The sequence below is a fragment of the Callionymus lyra genome, chromosome 19, assembly GCF_982586985.1.
Source record: "Callionymus lyra chromosome 19, fCalLyr1.hap1.1, whole genome shotgun sequence".
In the NCBI taxonomy this organism is placed as follows: domain Eukaryota; kingdom Metazoa; phylum Chordata; class Actinopteri; order Syngnathiformes; family Callionymidae; genus Callionymus; species Callionymus lyra.
In genome coordinates, this window is record NC_141836.1 from 6164601 (window position 1) to 6178158 (window position 13558).

At 43.6% G+C, this 13558-nt stretch overlaps 2 protein-coding genes across 2 annotated transcripts; one reads left to right on the plus strand and one right to left on the minus strand.

Annotated features, from left to right (window-relative positions):
- The first annotated feature begins 240 nt into the window (after window positions 1-240).
- On the plus strand, window positions 241-4953 carry gmeb2 (glucocorticoid modulatory element binding protein 2). Its single transcript, XM_087782068.1, has 10 exons — window positions 241-466; window positions 852-963; window positions 1043-1107; window positions 1294-1418; window positions 1486-1589; window positions 2235-2392; window positions 2720-2773; window positions 3818-3955; window positions 4042-4164; window positions 4229-4953. Exons 2-10 carry the CDS (start codon window positions 866-868, stop codon window positions 4777-4779), a joined length of 1416 nt encoding a protein of 471 aa, XP_087638194.1. The 5' UTR covers window positions 241-466; window positions 852-865; the 3' UTR covers window positions 4780-4953.
- Window positions 4954-5868: 915 nt separating this feature from the next.
- Window positions 5869-7000, minus strand: pdyn (prodynorphin). Its single transcript, XM_087782069.1, has 3 exons — window positions 6876-7000; window positions 6684-6799; window positions 5869-6608 (listed from the first exon to the last, which is right to left on the minus strand). Exons 2-3 carry the CDS (start codon window positions 6786-6788, stop codon window positions 6117-6119), a joined length of 597 nt encoding a protein of 198 aa, XP_087638195.1. The 5' UTR covers window positions 6789-6799; window positions 6876-7000; the 3' UTR covers window positions 5869-6116.
- Between the last annotated feature and the right edge of the window lie 6558 nt (window positions 7001-13558).

Sequence of the window (13558 nt, forward strand, 5' to 3'; positions counted from 1 at the left end):
CTGCCCCCTCCTGGAAGGAGAATACATCACACGCCTTCACTTGCATTTCTTTCAAAAACAAAATGTTTTACTGTTAAATTACACTTATTATTACCATATTGTCTCGCCAGCGATTACTTGGGAATTCATGCCAAACGTGTAATATTGTCAAACAAAACCAAATATTAATACACGAGTAGAAATTCTCCTGCTCGATAGGGGTCAGTAGTGAGCATAACTGCCGCCGGGGGAGCAGCGTTTTCAATGAAAACAAAGCTATGTAGCATTGAAGCTAACGCCTCAAATCTGTGTAATTTCACAGCGATGCGTCAAATTGGAAGTTTATTTTTAACACAAACACAGCGACTTGATGACCGAGAGTCCGTTGGGATACATGTGGCTGTGGTGAGGCGGTGAAATGAAGAGCTAGCTAGCATCTTCCTCTGGCAGCTAGCATCCATCCGTGACGAGATAAGTCCATCTGTCGGTAAGACAGGCGTTAATGTCGTTACTTTTGTCCCGAAAACCCCAGTTAAATCTAAGTTAAAATGTGTAATGCGGTGAGGGGATTGTTTTATAGTTCGAGAATCAGGAAGCTAACTTCAAATAACACTCAGAAAATTGCTTAAATGTCTTTTATTTAAAGCTTTTATTTTTGCGTTTCACTATCATTTTATTAATCCGTATTTTCATTATTTTTTTTAAAAGTCTTCATGAACTGTATTCGTTTCATCTAATGTTTAAGTAATTGCATGATAATTTCGCTTTAAAATACTTTGTTACAGTATTTTACAAGTTTGTTTCATTTGCTGTCAGAAAAAATCACGTCCATCTCGACATACGTTTATTCTTACTTTGTGTTTTGATTTCAGCAAAGTGGGCCAAAATGTCAGAGGTCAACGAGGTCGTCATCGTCACGCTACCACAGACGGAGGATCAGGAGAAGACGATGCTGGTGACAACAGAGCTGGACGCTTCACCGATGTAACAACCGTTCAAATGATCGATAACGGACCGATCAGTTTATTCTAAGGGTTGTTGTTGTTGTTTTTTTATTCGACAGGGAAGAAGACACGGACCCTGAGGCCAGCTGTGCAGATTCACTGAATAAAGTAGAGACTATGATTGGTACATAATCTTATTATACATCTAAAAACGATTGAATTTAATTCAGGATAGATTATTAACTTGGACATATATAATATTCAAGCAGCATGTAAACGTTAAAATAAACCGGAGTGATTCAGATTTTTATGTCTGTTGTTGACGGTCGTTCTCCTTCACATCCGTCAAGATACTTTTCTGCCTCCACAGTGAAGGTCACAGAGGAGGAGGAGGCGGACGACGAATGTTTCTACCAGATCACCTGCGGAGACGCCAAAGCCACACTGGTGTGGAACAAGTTCCTGTGTCCCGGGATCAACATCAAGTGTGTCCAGGTACCGGCGAATTCACTCGCTTAAAAAAGTATCTTTATTTATTTAACCTTTTATTGTCTCTCCTCAGTTTAAAGACCAGCTCATCAGTCCGAAGGAGTTTGTGTGTTTAGCAGGGAAGTCCACGCTGAAGGACTGGAAACGAGCCATACGCTTCAATGGCACCATGCTCAGGTGTGTGTCTCTTTTTTGGACTTAATTAAACCTAATGTGTAGTTTTGTGTGTTCCATCTTTGATTTCATAAAAAAAAACAACTTGAATTGATTAGATAACTTTTCAAATGGTTGAATCAAAGTGTCTTACTTTCCCTGATTCATTGTCTTATTCTGAAGTATTTAGTGTTAAGTGTTAGTTTTGTAGCTAACAAAATATTTAACTTCCTCTTCGGACAAACATGACCTAAAATATCTACTTTAATATCTTCATGCAGAAAGTAGAGAATCCGGTATTTCAACTACCAACGTGGTTAAGAAAATTGTCAGTATGAATATTGGTAAAATATATCACAAATTCATTGCTTGTTGAAGGAATTAAACGTTATTTATTCTGTGTAAAAGTTTATTTCAGTCCTTTTTTCCCTTTAATTGGATTCACCTGGCAAACCAATCATCACAGGTTTGTGAGATTGACTCCAGTTATCTCAAAGGAGACCACTGACTCAACCCCGATCATGAGTTTAAATGCAAAAATAAATTAAATTAAATCGGATTCATTATTATTAAGACGCTCATCATCGACCTATTAACTCTTGCAGTTCACCCGTTTGCCGCAGGGTGACACTGTTGCCTCACTCGTCAGTGACTTGTTCTACTCCGCAGGAAGATCATGGACTCTGGAGAGCTGGACTTCTACCAGCACGCCAAGCTCTGCTCCAACACCTGCCGCAGCACCAAGATCGACCTGGTGGGCACGAAAGCGTCCTTGAGCAGTGAGCAGAGCGCCGAGGTGGGGGGCGGACCCCAGCTGTCCCTGGACTGTGAGTCCCAGTATCTGTGGCAGCATCTTTGATAGTATAACTTTAGACTGTGAGGTTTAAAACATCTCTAAATAAAGTTAATATAATATATATAGGAAAACTATTCTGACAAACGCATCATGCTTGAAAAGAGTAAAAGGTAAATGACTCCAGATTAAAGCAACAATATGTAACTTTCATGACATATTTTCAGTGAAGGTTCAATTAATCCGACGCGCGGAGATGCTTTGAAGGGTTCATTACGATGCTTGTGGCGTCTCTGGTTCCGACCCGTCTGTCTGCCGGAGATTAAGCAGCTTCTGATCCCTGTCGTCGGTGTGTTTGCAGTGAACGGAGCGGAAGCTCTGGAGGAAACTTCAGAGTGGGTCACGACCATCGGAGGTGAGAGGTCAAGAAATCCCATCACTGTTTATCGTGTGACTCTCTTCTACATGGACTTCAAAAGCGGTTTTGATTGTGTGTTCGACCTTGATTGAGGTTCCTGGAGATGATAGTACGTTCAAACTGGATGCGAATAAAATGGAAACGTTTTTTTTGGGAGAGTTCTCTGAGAGGGAGTGAGAGAAAGTGTTGGAAAACATGTTTAGCGAAATAAATGTGTAACTTCCTGTTTTTGTTCACGTTTTTATCATGAACAAAACAGGAAGTGCTTCAAGTCTCACGACAGATACTTCAAACACCTGAAGTGAGCTACGGGTCCAACATTGAGAAGAATTGATCGTCTCTGACTCATAAAATCTCTTCTCTTCTTCTCTTTTGTCTGGTTTTGCTTATAAAAAACCCTCGAGAGCACTCAGGTCCTCGAGCTCTCTCTTAATGATTCCGGAAATGTACAGGACATGCATTAGGTTATCGATCATGTTGTGACATTTCCATCTTAGAAGTTGTTCAGTTTCACCGCAAAATTGTACATTTTGTACTACAGGTATTTTCAGGATGGAAAACAGTTTGTGTGCGTATTTTCCCCAAATAATCATTTATGTTTTATCTATTTGAAGCGTTTGTTGTTAGGGGTGTGTATTGACAATAATTTGGCTTCACGGTACGTATCATGATACACAATATATGATAATACTGTAGAATATATTCACAGTATTGTCCAGTACTTGACTCTGGTGTTGCAGAATTTACAGACCACATGACTCTTGACTCTTCATTTGTTTTGAAACCAAAATATGTTCAAACATCAGCTTTTAAAGCAGCTGTATCCTCTTGTCCTCAGTCATTTCTTGATCTTGAAGGATTTCCTTTTATCACACACTTTATTGAAATACAAACCATCAAAGAACTATGATAAAAGCAATATGTTATTATAAAGCCCCCAAAAAATCAATACTTTTCTGTTGAGTAGCTCTTGATACAGTATTGTGAAAAAGTGTATCTACTTGTTGTGTGTACTTAAAGCGTTTGTGTGTCCATCTCTAGAGGATGCGCTAGCTTTTTGGCGCAATGTAAAGGAGGCGGGGCTGCTGGAGAGTGTGGTCGAGGACTTCCATAAGGAGATCCAGGAGATTCTCCAGGGGCTGCACGAGAGGGCGACTGACCCTCCACTACAGGTCAAAGGTCAGACCGACGCGACTGATTGTGTGAGAAGTTGTCAAAACCGTTTCCGGGTTTTTAACTTTTGTGCAAATGTTGTTTCGTAAAAGATGCCGTCTTGCTCAACAACATTGTGCAAAACTTTGGGATGTTGGACCTGGTGAAGAAGGTTCTGGCGAGTCACAAGAACCAGATGGACCGGCACCGAGAGCAGTACACCCGCAGTCTGGCCGGTCAGTCTCCGTCGCCCCCTTGTGTCCGGCACCGGTCGTCTGACTCTGGTTTGTCCTCCTGCAGCTCTGGAGCAACAGTGTGACGAGCACAGGAAACGGGCCAAAGAGCTGAAGAGCAAGTCCCAGCACCTCAACAACGTGCTCATGACCCTCACCCCGGTGCCGGCGCCGCCGGCGCCCAAGCGACCCCGGATGAACCGCGCGATCTCCGGCCCGGCGTCCTTCAACTCGGCGCCGACCCAGATCGTGCTGCCGCTCAGCCAGCTCGGCGGACTTCCTCTTGGCAAGCTGCTGACGGTGGCCGGGGCCCAGGTGGGCTCGGACCTGAGCGGCTACACCTTCCTGACCTCGCCCGTGGCCGGCTCGGAGCTGGGGGGCGACGGGGTCACCCTGCTGTCGGCCGCGGGTCAAGAGGGCGCGGCCGGCTCCGCGGCCTCCACGGCCTTCATTAAAATGGTGGGGCCTCAGTTCCAGCTGGTCACTCTGCCAGCGGGGCTGCAGAACCTCGCCAACACAAAGACCCACACCCTGGATGGCACCACTGTGATCGACATGCCAGTGGAGGTGGGCGAGGAGGGGGAGATGACGGAGGTGGGCGGGGAGGAGCTGAACTGACTTTTTGGTCAGAACATTGAATACTTTTAGTTTGAACGACCAGTAGTGAGCTCCTGTTGTTAAGACGCACCCGATCAGTGGAACCTTTTCTATCCAAGTGGTCGTGTCTGTGCTTCTGATCACATGACCAGTGTGTATTTGTTTGTTGACCAAATAAAAAATGTCTTGATGGATACTTGATATTTTTGAAATGGATTTCAAAGTTGATTTATTTAATATTGAAATATTAAATTTTTTAATAAAAAAAGAAGAAATAACCCAGAAAAAGTAAATAAAAATTGGGATCAATAAAGTACATTTTTAATGTTTTTTAAATTGAACGGAGTACTTTCCTTGCAGTTGTTTAGAGACCGGTAAGTACACAATCAAATGTGTCCGTTTGTCCTCTGAGACTTACTGTCGAGCTGAGACGTTGTGTCTTCATGTCCAGGTGAATAAAGGACGGACGGCCCAACATTCCATCTGAACCGCTTTCATCATCGAGTGGAGGATCTTCTTTGACAAACGGTTAGTCTGGGAGCTGAAATAATAACTGATGCAAGTGGTTTGAACTTTATCATTAAATTAAATATAACACCATAACGCTCACGGTTCAGGACCAGAGGAGAGAAATCCTTCCAGACTGTTGCTCCTAAGCTTTGGAACGATCTCTGTGTTTGATGATCTACTGACTCCTTCAAGAAACATCTTAAGATATATTATTATTTGTTCAGGCTTTTCCATGATTTTCTTGAACTCCTGTTGTGTTATCAGTTTTATCTTGATCTTTAAAGTATATACTTTATTGAATATTGTTTTGATTGTTTAAGCGCTTTGTGACCCTGATCTGGAAAAGCGCTATATAAATACAAATTACTTACTTACTTACTATATTTTAAACATAATACTACATTTAATTTACTTTTCCCCTTTCAAATCATAGATAAAATGAAGATATCTTATGTTACTTATTATTGGAGTATTTGAGAGTGTTCTTTTTAGTGTTCTTATTCCTGAACAATGACAAAACATGTTTAGTTCATTTTTTTTATTGCCTTCACGTGAAGTGAGTGGATTTGAAGTGTGTGTCGTGTGTCAGAACTTATCATACAATTTATATGACATTAATGGTGAAGAAAATGTTTAGATCTAGATTAAAACAAACACTTGTTGGTGAAAGACAGTGAAGAAACAAAGAGTCTTCTGCGACATGTGGACCAGAAACACGCTGGTTTTATTGTGTGTTTTTTTTGAACAAGCATCGTTTAGTGACTCACACGACAAAGACGCACACACACACACACGCACACACACACACGCACGCACAGGTGAGTGTGGTTGAAGTTCGTCTCTCCGATCTATAGAGTCCAGTCCTCCTCGTAAAGGGGCTCCTCCAGGGATCGCACCGAGATCTTAAACTGTCGCCGCAGAAATCCTCCGTATCTCTTGTCCCACTTCAGGTTGTTCAACTTGGGCCGGACCCTCCTCATGAAGCCCCCGTAGCGCTTCTGCAGCCCGCGGGGCCCCTCGCTGCTGCTGCGCCTCGTCTTGGGGCCAAACTTGCGCAAAAAGCCCCCGTATCTCTTGACCATCTCCCGCAGAGTCTCCTCCTGGGACGCGTCCCTGCCCTCCAGGGTCTTCAGCAGACCCGGTCCGGACACGGGTCCGGACTTGAGCACGTCGTTCTGATAGCCCAACATTTTGTTCCGGGACTTCCCGATCTTTTTGATGAAGCCCCCGTAGCGCTTGACCAGGTCCGCCTGCTGTCTCCCCTCGTCCTCAGCACCTTCATCCAGACTGAAGTCCGCCTGCGGGAGAGAGTCCGCGCACCACTCCTCGCACTCGCACGACTACACACACACACACACACATTACAACATCAGAATCAGAACTTTTTCCTGGACTTCCAGTCCAGATCTTCTTACCTCGCTGCTGAGGGAGTCTCTGCATCCCTGACACTGTGGGGTACACTCGGGGTGGACGGAGTGCGGGAGGCTCAGCATCAGCACCAGGACGTACCACTCCATCATTCACCAGGTCCCTGACACACACACACACACACACACACACACGTGAAGAAGGTCTGGGTGGCAACAGGTGGACAGAAGGTTGTTTACCTGAGGAGCGCGACAAGAACTTCCAGCGCAGTAGAAAGTGGACCATGAGAGCATTGAGAGCGTGAGACCTCCTTCCTTCTCCCGCCGTGGACGTTGTCCTGCTTTATCACGGAGGTCCGGACCGAGCGTCTGTGATCATGGGAGGGTCTCCACCCCCGCGCCTCAGAGGAAGAGCCTGGCCACGCCCACACGGTGTTGCTGACAACAACGTCATTACACCGGCATCGTTTTCTTCTTCATTACTTTTTGCTAAAAAAGGATTTTGTTCTATTCCTGAAGATATCCCTGAGTGTCGTCTACGTCATCCTCCATTGTTATTTCTAATCTATCTTTATCTTCATCTTGACCATGATCGTCAGGATGAAGATCATTTTGATCGTTAATATCATCAACATCACAAATATATCATCAACACCATTTATGTAAGTTATACTTATCTTCATCACATCTCATTAAACATATGTAGTAATATATACTCTTCATAAATCTTTACCGTCTTCACCACGATACCGTTTTCACCACGATATCGTCTTCATTACGATATCGTCTTCATCACGATATCGTCTTCATCACGATATCGTTTTCACCACGATATCGTCTTCATCACGATACCGTCTTCATCGCGCTATCGTCTTCATCACGATATCGTCTTCATCGCGCTATCGTCTTCATCACGATACCGTCTTCATCGCGCTATCGTCTTCATCACGATATCGTCTTCATCACGATATGGTCTTCATCACGATATCGTTTTCACCACGATATCGTCTTCATCACGATATCGTCTTCATCACGATACCGTCTTCATCGCGCTATCGTCTTCATCGCGATATCGTCTTCATCACGATATCGTCTTCATCACGATATCGTTTTCACCATGATATCGTCTTCATTGCAATGCCGTCTTCATCGCGCTATCGTCTTCATCACGATATCGTCTTCATCACGATATCGTCTTCATCACGATATCGTTTTCACCATGATATCGTCTTCATCGCAATGCCGTCTTCATCGCGATATCGCCTTCATCACGATATCGCCTTCATCGCAATGCCGTCTTCATCGCGATATCGTCTTCATTACGATATCGCCTTCATCTCGTTACCGTCTTCATCACGATATCGCCATCATCACGATAACGCCTTCATCACGATATCGTCTTCACCGCCATATCCTCTTCATTACGATATCGCCTTCATCGCGATATCGCCTTCATCGCGATACCGTCTTCACCGCGATATCCTCTTCATTACGATATCGCCTTCATCGCGATATCGCCTTCATCGCGATATCGCCTTCATCACGATACCGTCTTCACCGCGATATCCTCTTCATCACGATATCGCCATCATCATGATATCGCCTTCATCACGTTACCGTCTTCACCGCGATATCCTCTTCATTACGATATCGCCTTCATCGCGATAGCGCCTTCATCGCGATACCATCTAAATCGCGATATCGTCTTCATCGTACAATAACATCTGCATCGCAATTACATAACATTATAACATTAATAACAAACTTGCATTTTCAACACTTTATAAATAGATTTAAATGCAATAACATTATCATCACGGTCAATATATCATCATCACAAGATACAATAACATCATCATGATCATCACTATAACAGCATCAGGTCATTCTTTGAACACTGTTCATTGTTCCACACGCACGTGCACACACACATAAACACACACATACACACACACACACACACACACACACACGCACACACACACAGATCGGTCTGTTAATAGCATGACTCGGAGCATCAGGTGTTCTGTTAGATAAATATAACATGGACTGTTGATTGATCCATTGAACTTGAATGACTTTATGGTTGTGTCTCTGTGAACTTTTACCGACACTTTGTGTGACATCTTCATCCTGTGACCTCCCACGCCATCATTGTTTCAAGCAGCCTGGTCTCCTGGCGAAGTCACACCTGGCAAAAAAAAAAAAACCAACGACGTTTCGAGAAGAACACGGTGGCAGCTGCTGTGAAGGAACAAGGTTGCACAGACGAGTGGTCTCCTCAAGGTCCCACCTCCTCCCGCACGCCATTGTTCCGTCCACTCGCTTCTCGACTCCCTCATAATCGCATGACGTTCAAGTCGTTCCACTCGTGAGTCACGGCGTTTGTTTACCGGGTAGCAGCAGTAAACAAACAAATGTTATCAATTATTGCGACGGCGTCACCGATCAGCTCCGCCAATCACAGAGCGTGATTCTGGAAGGAAATTTAATGATGGGAAATTTGTTTTTATGGCTTCCGCTGTGCTGCGATTGAAGATGATTTCAGGAGAAATAAATGATCCAAACGACGACGCAACGTTTTAAGAACGGTTAAGTGAGTCTGAACGTCTTTCTACTGACGGACACTTCTTACATGAGCCGATGTCGACACGTGTCAAGGTCGCTGTGACGAGTTGTACGCTCGCCAAAGGTCAAAGAATAATCTTGTGAATAAGGAAATCATAGAAAAAACTGCTCAACCTTCTTAAAACCTTATGGCACCGTCGCCACGGCAACCCTTGGGTTGTGATGACTTCTGACACACAAAGCGAGTTGACCTTTAGCTGTTCCGGGGTGTCTTCCGGAGCCGACTCCGTTAATGAACAGAGCGAATTATTTTTTGACGAACCAGGAACCACAAAAAGTCAAACCGCATCAGCGTTAGCCGCGGTGAGCAGTGGTCGCTGGCATGTTCCCCCCCGAAAACGTGCGTCCTTGATACCCCATGAGATTTGATGCATGCAGAGTAGGTGGAGGGTGTTTTGTCTCGTTGTCGTCTCCTTCTGTCTCTTCTTCGCAAAACTCACGCGCCGATGACGAGCCAGGAATTCTGGATGTGTGGACGAAAGTGTTTCTAAATCTGTACATTCGGTGAGACAAGGGGGGAAAGAGTGCGTCGGGCGGCGAGACGGTCAATTTTGCGGTTGGATTCATTAATGGAGAGGTCGTTATTTATCATGGCAAGAAGTATTGTTGGTTGTATTATAACTCAGAGCTGCCAAGTTTGTTTGACTGAAGCAGTTAAATCCTTCAATAACTTCAATATAAACCCAATAAGTATAAATACATATACAGCTTAATGATCCATCCTTTGATTGAAGACTTTGAAAAAGTCCAAACGTCCATTATTATTGTGACTATTATCTATATCTGGGTAGAGTTAAGGTTTCTCATTGAAAAAATATTGAGTTTAAATATCACTGGAGCAACTATTTTCACTCAACAAATAAATTGAACATTTGTTCTATTCTTTTTTCATTGTTTTTTATTTTATTTTTATTATTAATATTAAGAGAAATGCTGATGCCTTTGTGAAGGTCCTGAGGTTCTTTTTTATTTTATTTTTTAATGAATCACAAACAAAAAAGTAAACTACTTTTGTTGGCTTTTTTATTCTCTTTTTTTCCATGGTTGCTTTGTAAAAATATAGATTTTGTTTTTATGATTTCGATTGGAAATCAATGTAGGTATTGTAGCTTTATAAATAAAGTAAAAATGTTTCAAAGAACAGTAGTTAATGGTTGTTTTTTTCCATTTTAATAAAAATTCTTTCACTATTGATGCAAATAAACAAGTATAGGAACCATTTTTTATTGTTAAATATCTCGAAACACTCACTTAAAATAGTTTATTTTCAAAAATAACTAAAAAAAAAGCACTTGGACAACACATACCTCGGCCAAGAGCTCGCTTTTACATGACTTTATAAAACACGTTAATCTATCAAATCCACAAAACACCTCTCCACTCCATGACTCAACCAAAACATTTCAAACCTGAACTGAAACAACTTTTGCCTCAGAGAAAGTTGATCTATTTCAGTGATTTGGTCGAACTTGTGTTTCTATACAGTCATAAGAGGAACAGGGGGGAAGGTTCAGACCGAATCAAGGCTCTTCCTGTTTACAACTCCTCAGTGTATCAGCGGTAGCTACTGTTCGCTGCGCGGCGCCACCTCCGAGCTACGATTATTCATAACCCGGTGCTTACCTTACTCGTCGCCGTCCTCGGTGCCATTAGCAACACGGCTATGCATCAGCTCTTTGAGTATCTTCAACAAGCTATTTTGGGCGAAAATGAGCCTGAAAGACTGACCTTGATACAAAGAGTGACTCAGATCCTCCAACCACCAAAAAAACAACAGTATTTTCTTTTAGCATGTCGTGATTTTAGAAAAAAAGAAAAGAAAATCTGTTAAAGAACACCTTCTACCTTCAAGACAATGGTATAAACACAGAGCTTTCAATTTGGGGGAGAAAATAGATTCTACTTCGTTCTGTTTATACATTTTATGGACCGGATTTGAGTGTTTGGTTTGTTGGTTTTAGGATTGGGTTGGTGCTTTTTGCAGATGTTATGGTCCTGTTCGTGGCCCATAAGACCTTCAGCCAAATCTGAGTGGTGGAGGATTACTAGTATCTCCAGGTCTTGTTCACGAGTGAAAAAGTGTGAGATCCACAGGACGGATTGTGGACACTGCACCGTACTGTGGTGGGAAAATGAGAGCCAAGCCAAAAGGCAAAGCTTTCAGTAATACTGGTAGATCAATGTCTCTACCCTCAGCTATGATCTCGAGCAGTGGTTAGTGACTGATAGAAGATTGTGGGTTCCAGCGGCCGAAATTGTTTTCGTTAAAAGGTTTCTAAGCTCCAGTGTTTTGCCTGATGGACTAGTTTATATTTTGGACAAATGACTTCGAATGATGATGCTTCTTGTTCATTCTGGTGTCCATGAACATCTCACTCTCTATGTTCATCTTCGTCCAGTAGGTTGCCAGGTTTATACAGAGACTTTCATAGATGGGGCGAGAAGAACGACCATTTGGGAGAGGCTCGGAGTAGAGCCCCCAAGGTGGGCTGGGGTAGGTGGTTAGGATGTCTCCTTGGATGCCTTGCTGGTGAGGGTTTCAGGACACTTCCAGGATATCCAGGAAACGCTTTGGCCCAGTTGAGTTTCTCTTCCTTAGTCCTCCCACTAAGCCCTCCCCCTCCGTTTTGCACGTGCCCGTGAGGCGGAGTAGTTTCCCAATTCTCCGTTGGACAAAGGGGTAGGGGTAAAACAAAGCGCCAGGTAGCCCTTGCAACGAAGTGAGATCGTAAGCACACTTGGAAAGGAGGGATATGATGGATTTCCCAAGAAGAAAATGGCAAGCAGAGGCATTTTTATCTCGGCTAGCCTGGGAACCCCTTGAGGTCCCCCCAGATGTACATGTAGCGGGGTAGATAAAAGTCTGGGCCTCCCTGGTGAAGACTCTACCCCAGGACCAGACTGAAATAAGCAGAAGAAGAAGAAGAAAAGTAGTAAGTAGTAAGTAAGAAAACAAGCTTGTCCTTCCATTGTGTGGATTAATTAAAGTCAGTTGATGATGAACCTCTGAAATAAATGGATGTAAAAACGGGAAGATCAAGGTTCATACAGTAGCGAGCGAGCGACCAGGATCAACGGCCTGTAAGTAACAATAAAACACACACGCTTCTCCGTGTTCCATTAATGCTCGACCATTCTACTTCAGCATCGTACATTGTTGAGTAACCTAGAGACACCTCACACACACACTCGCACACACACACACACTCACACACACACGGTGTATTTATTCCCCTTTTTGTGCATTATTCACAAGTGTGTACTCGGAGCGACACACACGAGAACAACAGGGAAAGTTCTGTGGGTTTTCCATCTCTTCGACAACCCGGGCGACGCCTCACACCTCCGCCAATAGAATCTGGCGGCGAGGTGAGCGCCAAAGTGACAACAACACCGCCAACCTGCGCTCTCGTCCTGTACTGCTGGCTGAGAGTAACCATAGCAGCCGAGAAGAAAACCCTCCCGATTCCGCTCGGATATTTTCACCTCTCTCTGGATCTGACGTCGGGCGGTGGACGTGAGAAAACGTTAAAGTTAAAAGAGGTTCAATGGGCGGCGAGAGGGAATTCAAAAGCAGACTATGAATCCGGCCACGGCAGCCTTGAGAAAGCGGGTCTGAATGGACTGCATGTGCTCTCTTAAAAAAAAAGAGAAAAACCCGTACATTAGAAGTCGCTTTGACAAACTTATACAAATGATGTACTGCCCTTGAAACCTCCCGGCATTCAACTCGCACACATCCCTGGATCCCTTTAGAAAGCGACTCGTTGAATGCTTGACGATGTCATGAAGAGTTTGAAGACGATCGCTCACGAAAGCGCCGCCGGGTTTAAGTCGTGACTAACGTTTGCCGCCTGGACTTCCGAGTCCGGCGACCTTCCACTTCCTGCACGCCGTCGAACGAAGAGCCCTTTATGGGAGGTTTCGGGGGTCTTGTGTTGTGGCGGCAGTGCTGACCCTGTGACTCACACCTGTGCACATGAAGTTGTGTACATTTCCTGATCGGACTCTTTCAACGCCGTGACAACGATTAGGTTCTCGTGTGAATGTGTCGATGTTAAGGCCTTGGACGGTTGTGGTTGTATCTTTTGTTCATTTTTTTTTTTGTATTTTGGAACAGATTATTCGTCTTTTATTGCTTTTTGTGTGTTATGTTGTATCATTCTTTTGTTCTGTGCTGGCACTAGAGTTAAACACTTGATTACACCTGTACAATGTATACAAAACAGATATATTAGGGATCTATTAAAAATATTCAATTGTATAAAAAAAAACTACAATGTTGTAAAGTAGGG

Bases quoted from the DNA above. Each gene is read 5' to 3' on its own strand.
- pdyn (XM_087782069.1), bottom strand. From the start codon at position 6,788: ATGATGGAGTGGTACGTCCTGGTGCTGATGCTGAGCCTCCCGCACTCC. The intron at 6,609-6,683 runs GTAAGAAGATCT...GTGTGTGTGTAG, and splicing joins GAGACTCCCTCAGCAGCGAG to TCGTGCGAGTGCGAGGAGTG.
- gmeb2 (XM_087782068.1), top strand. From the start codon at position 866: ATGTCAGAGGTCAACGAGGTCGTCATCGTCACGCTACCACAGACGGAG. The intron at 964-1,042 runs GTAACAACCGTT...TTTATTCGACAG, and splicing joins GAGCTGGACGCTTCACCGAT to GGAAGAAGACACGGACCCTG. The intron at 1,590-2,234 runs GTGTGTGTCTCT...TCTACTCCGCAG, and splicing joins TTCAATGGCACCATGCTCAG to GAAGATCATGGACTCTGGAG.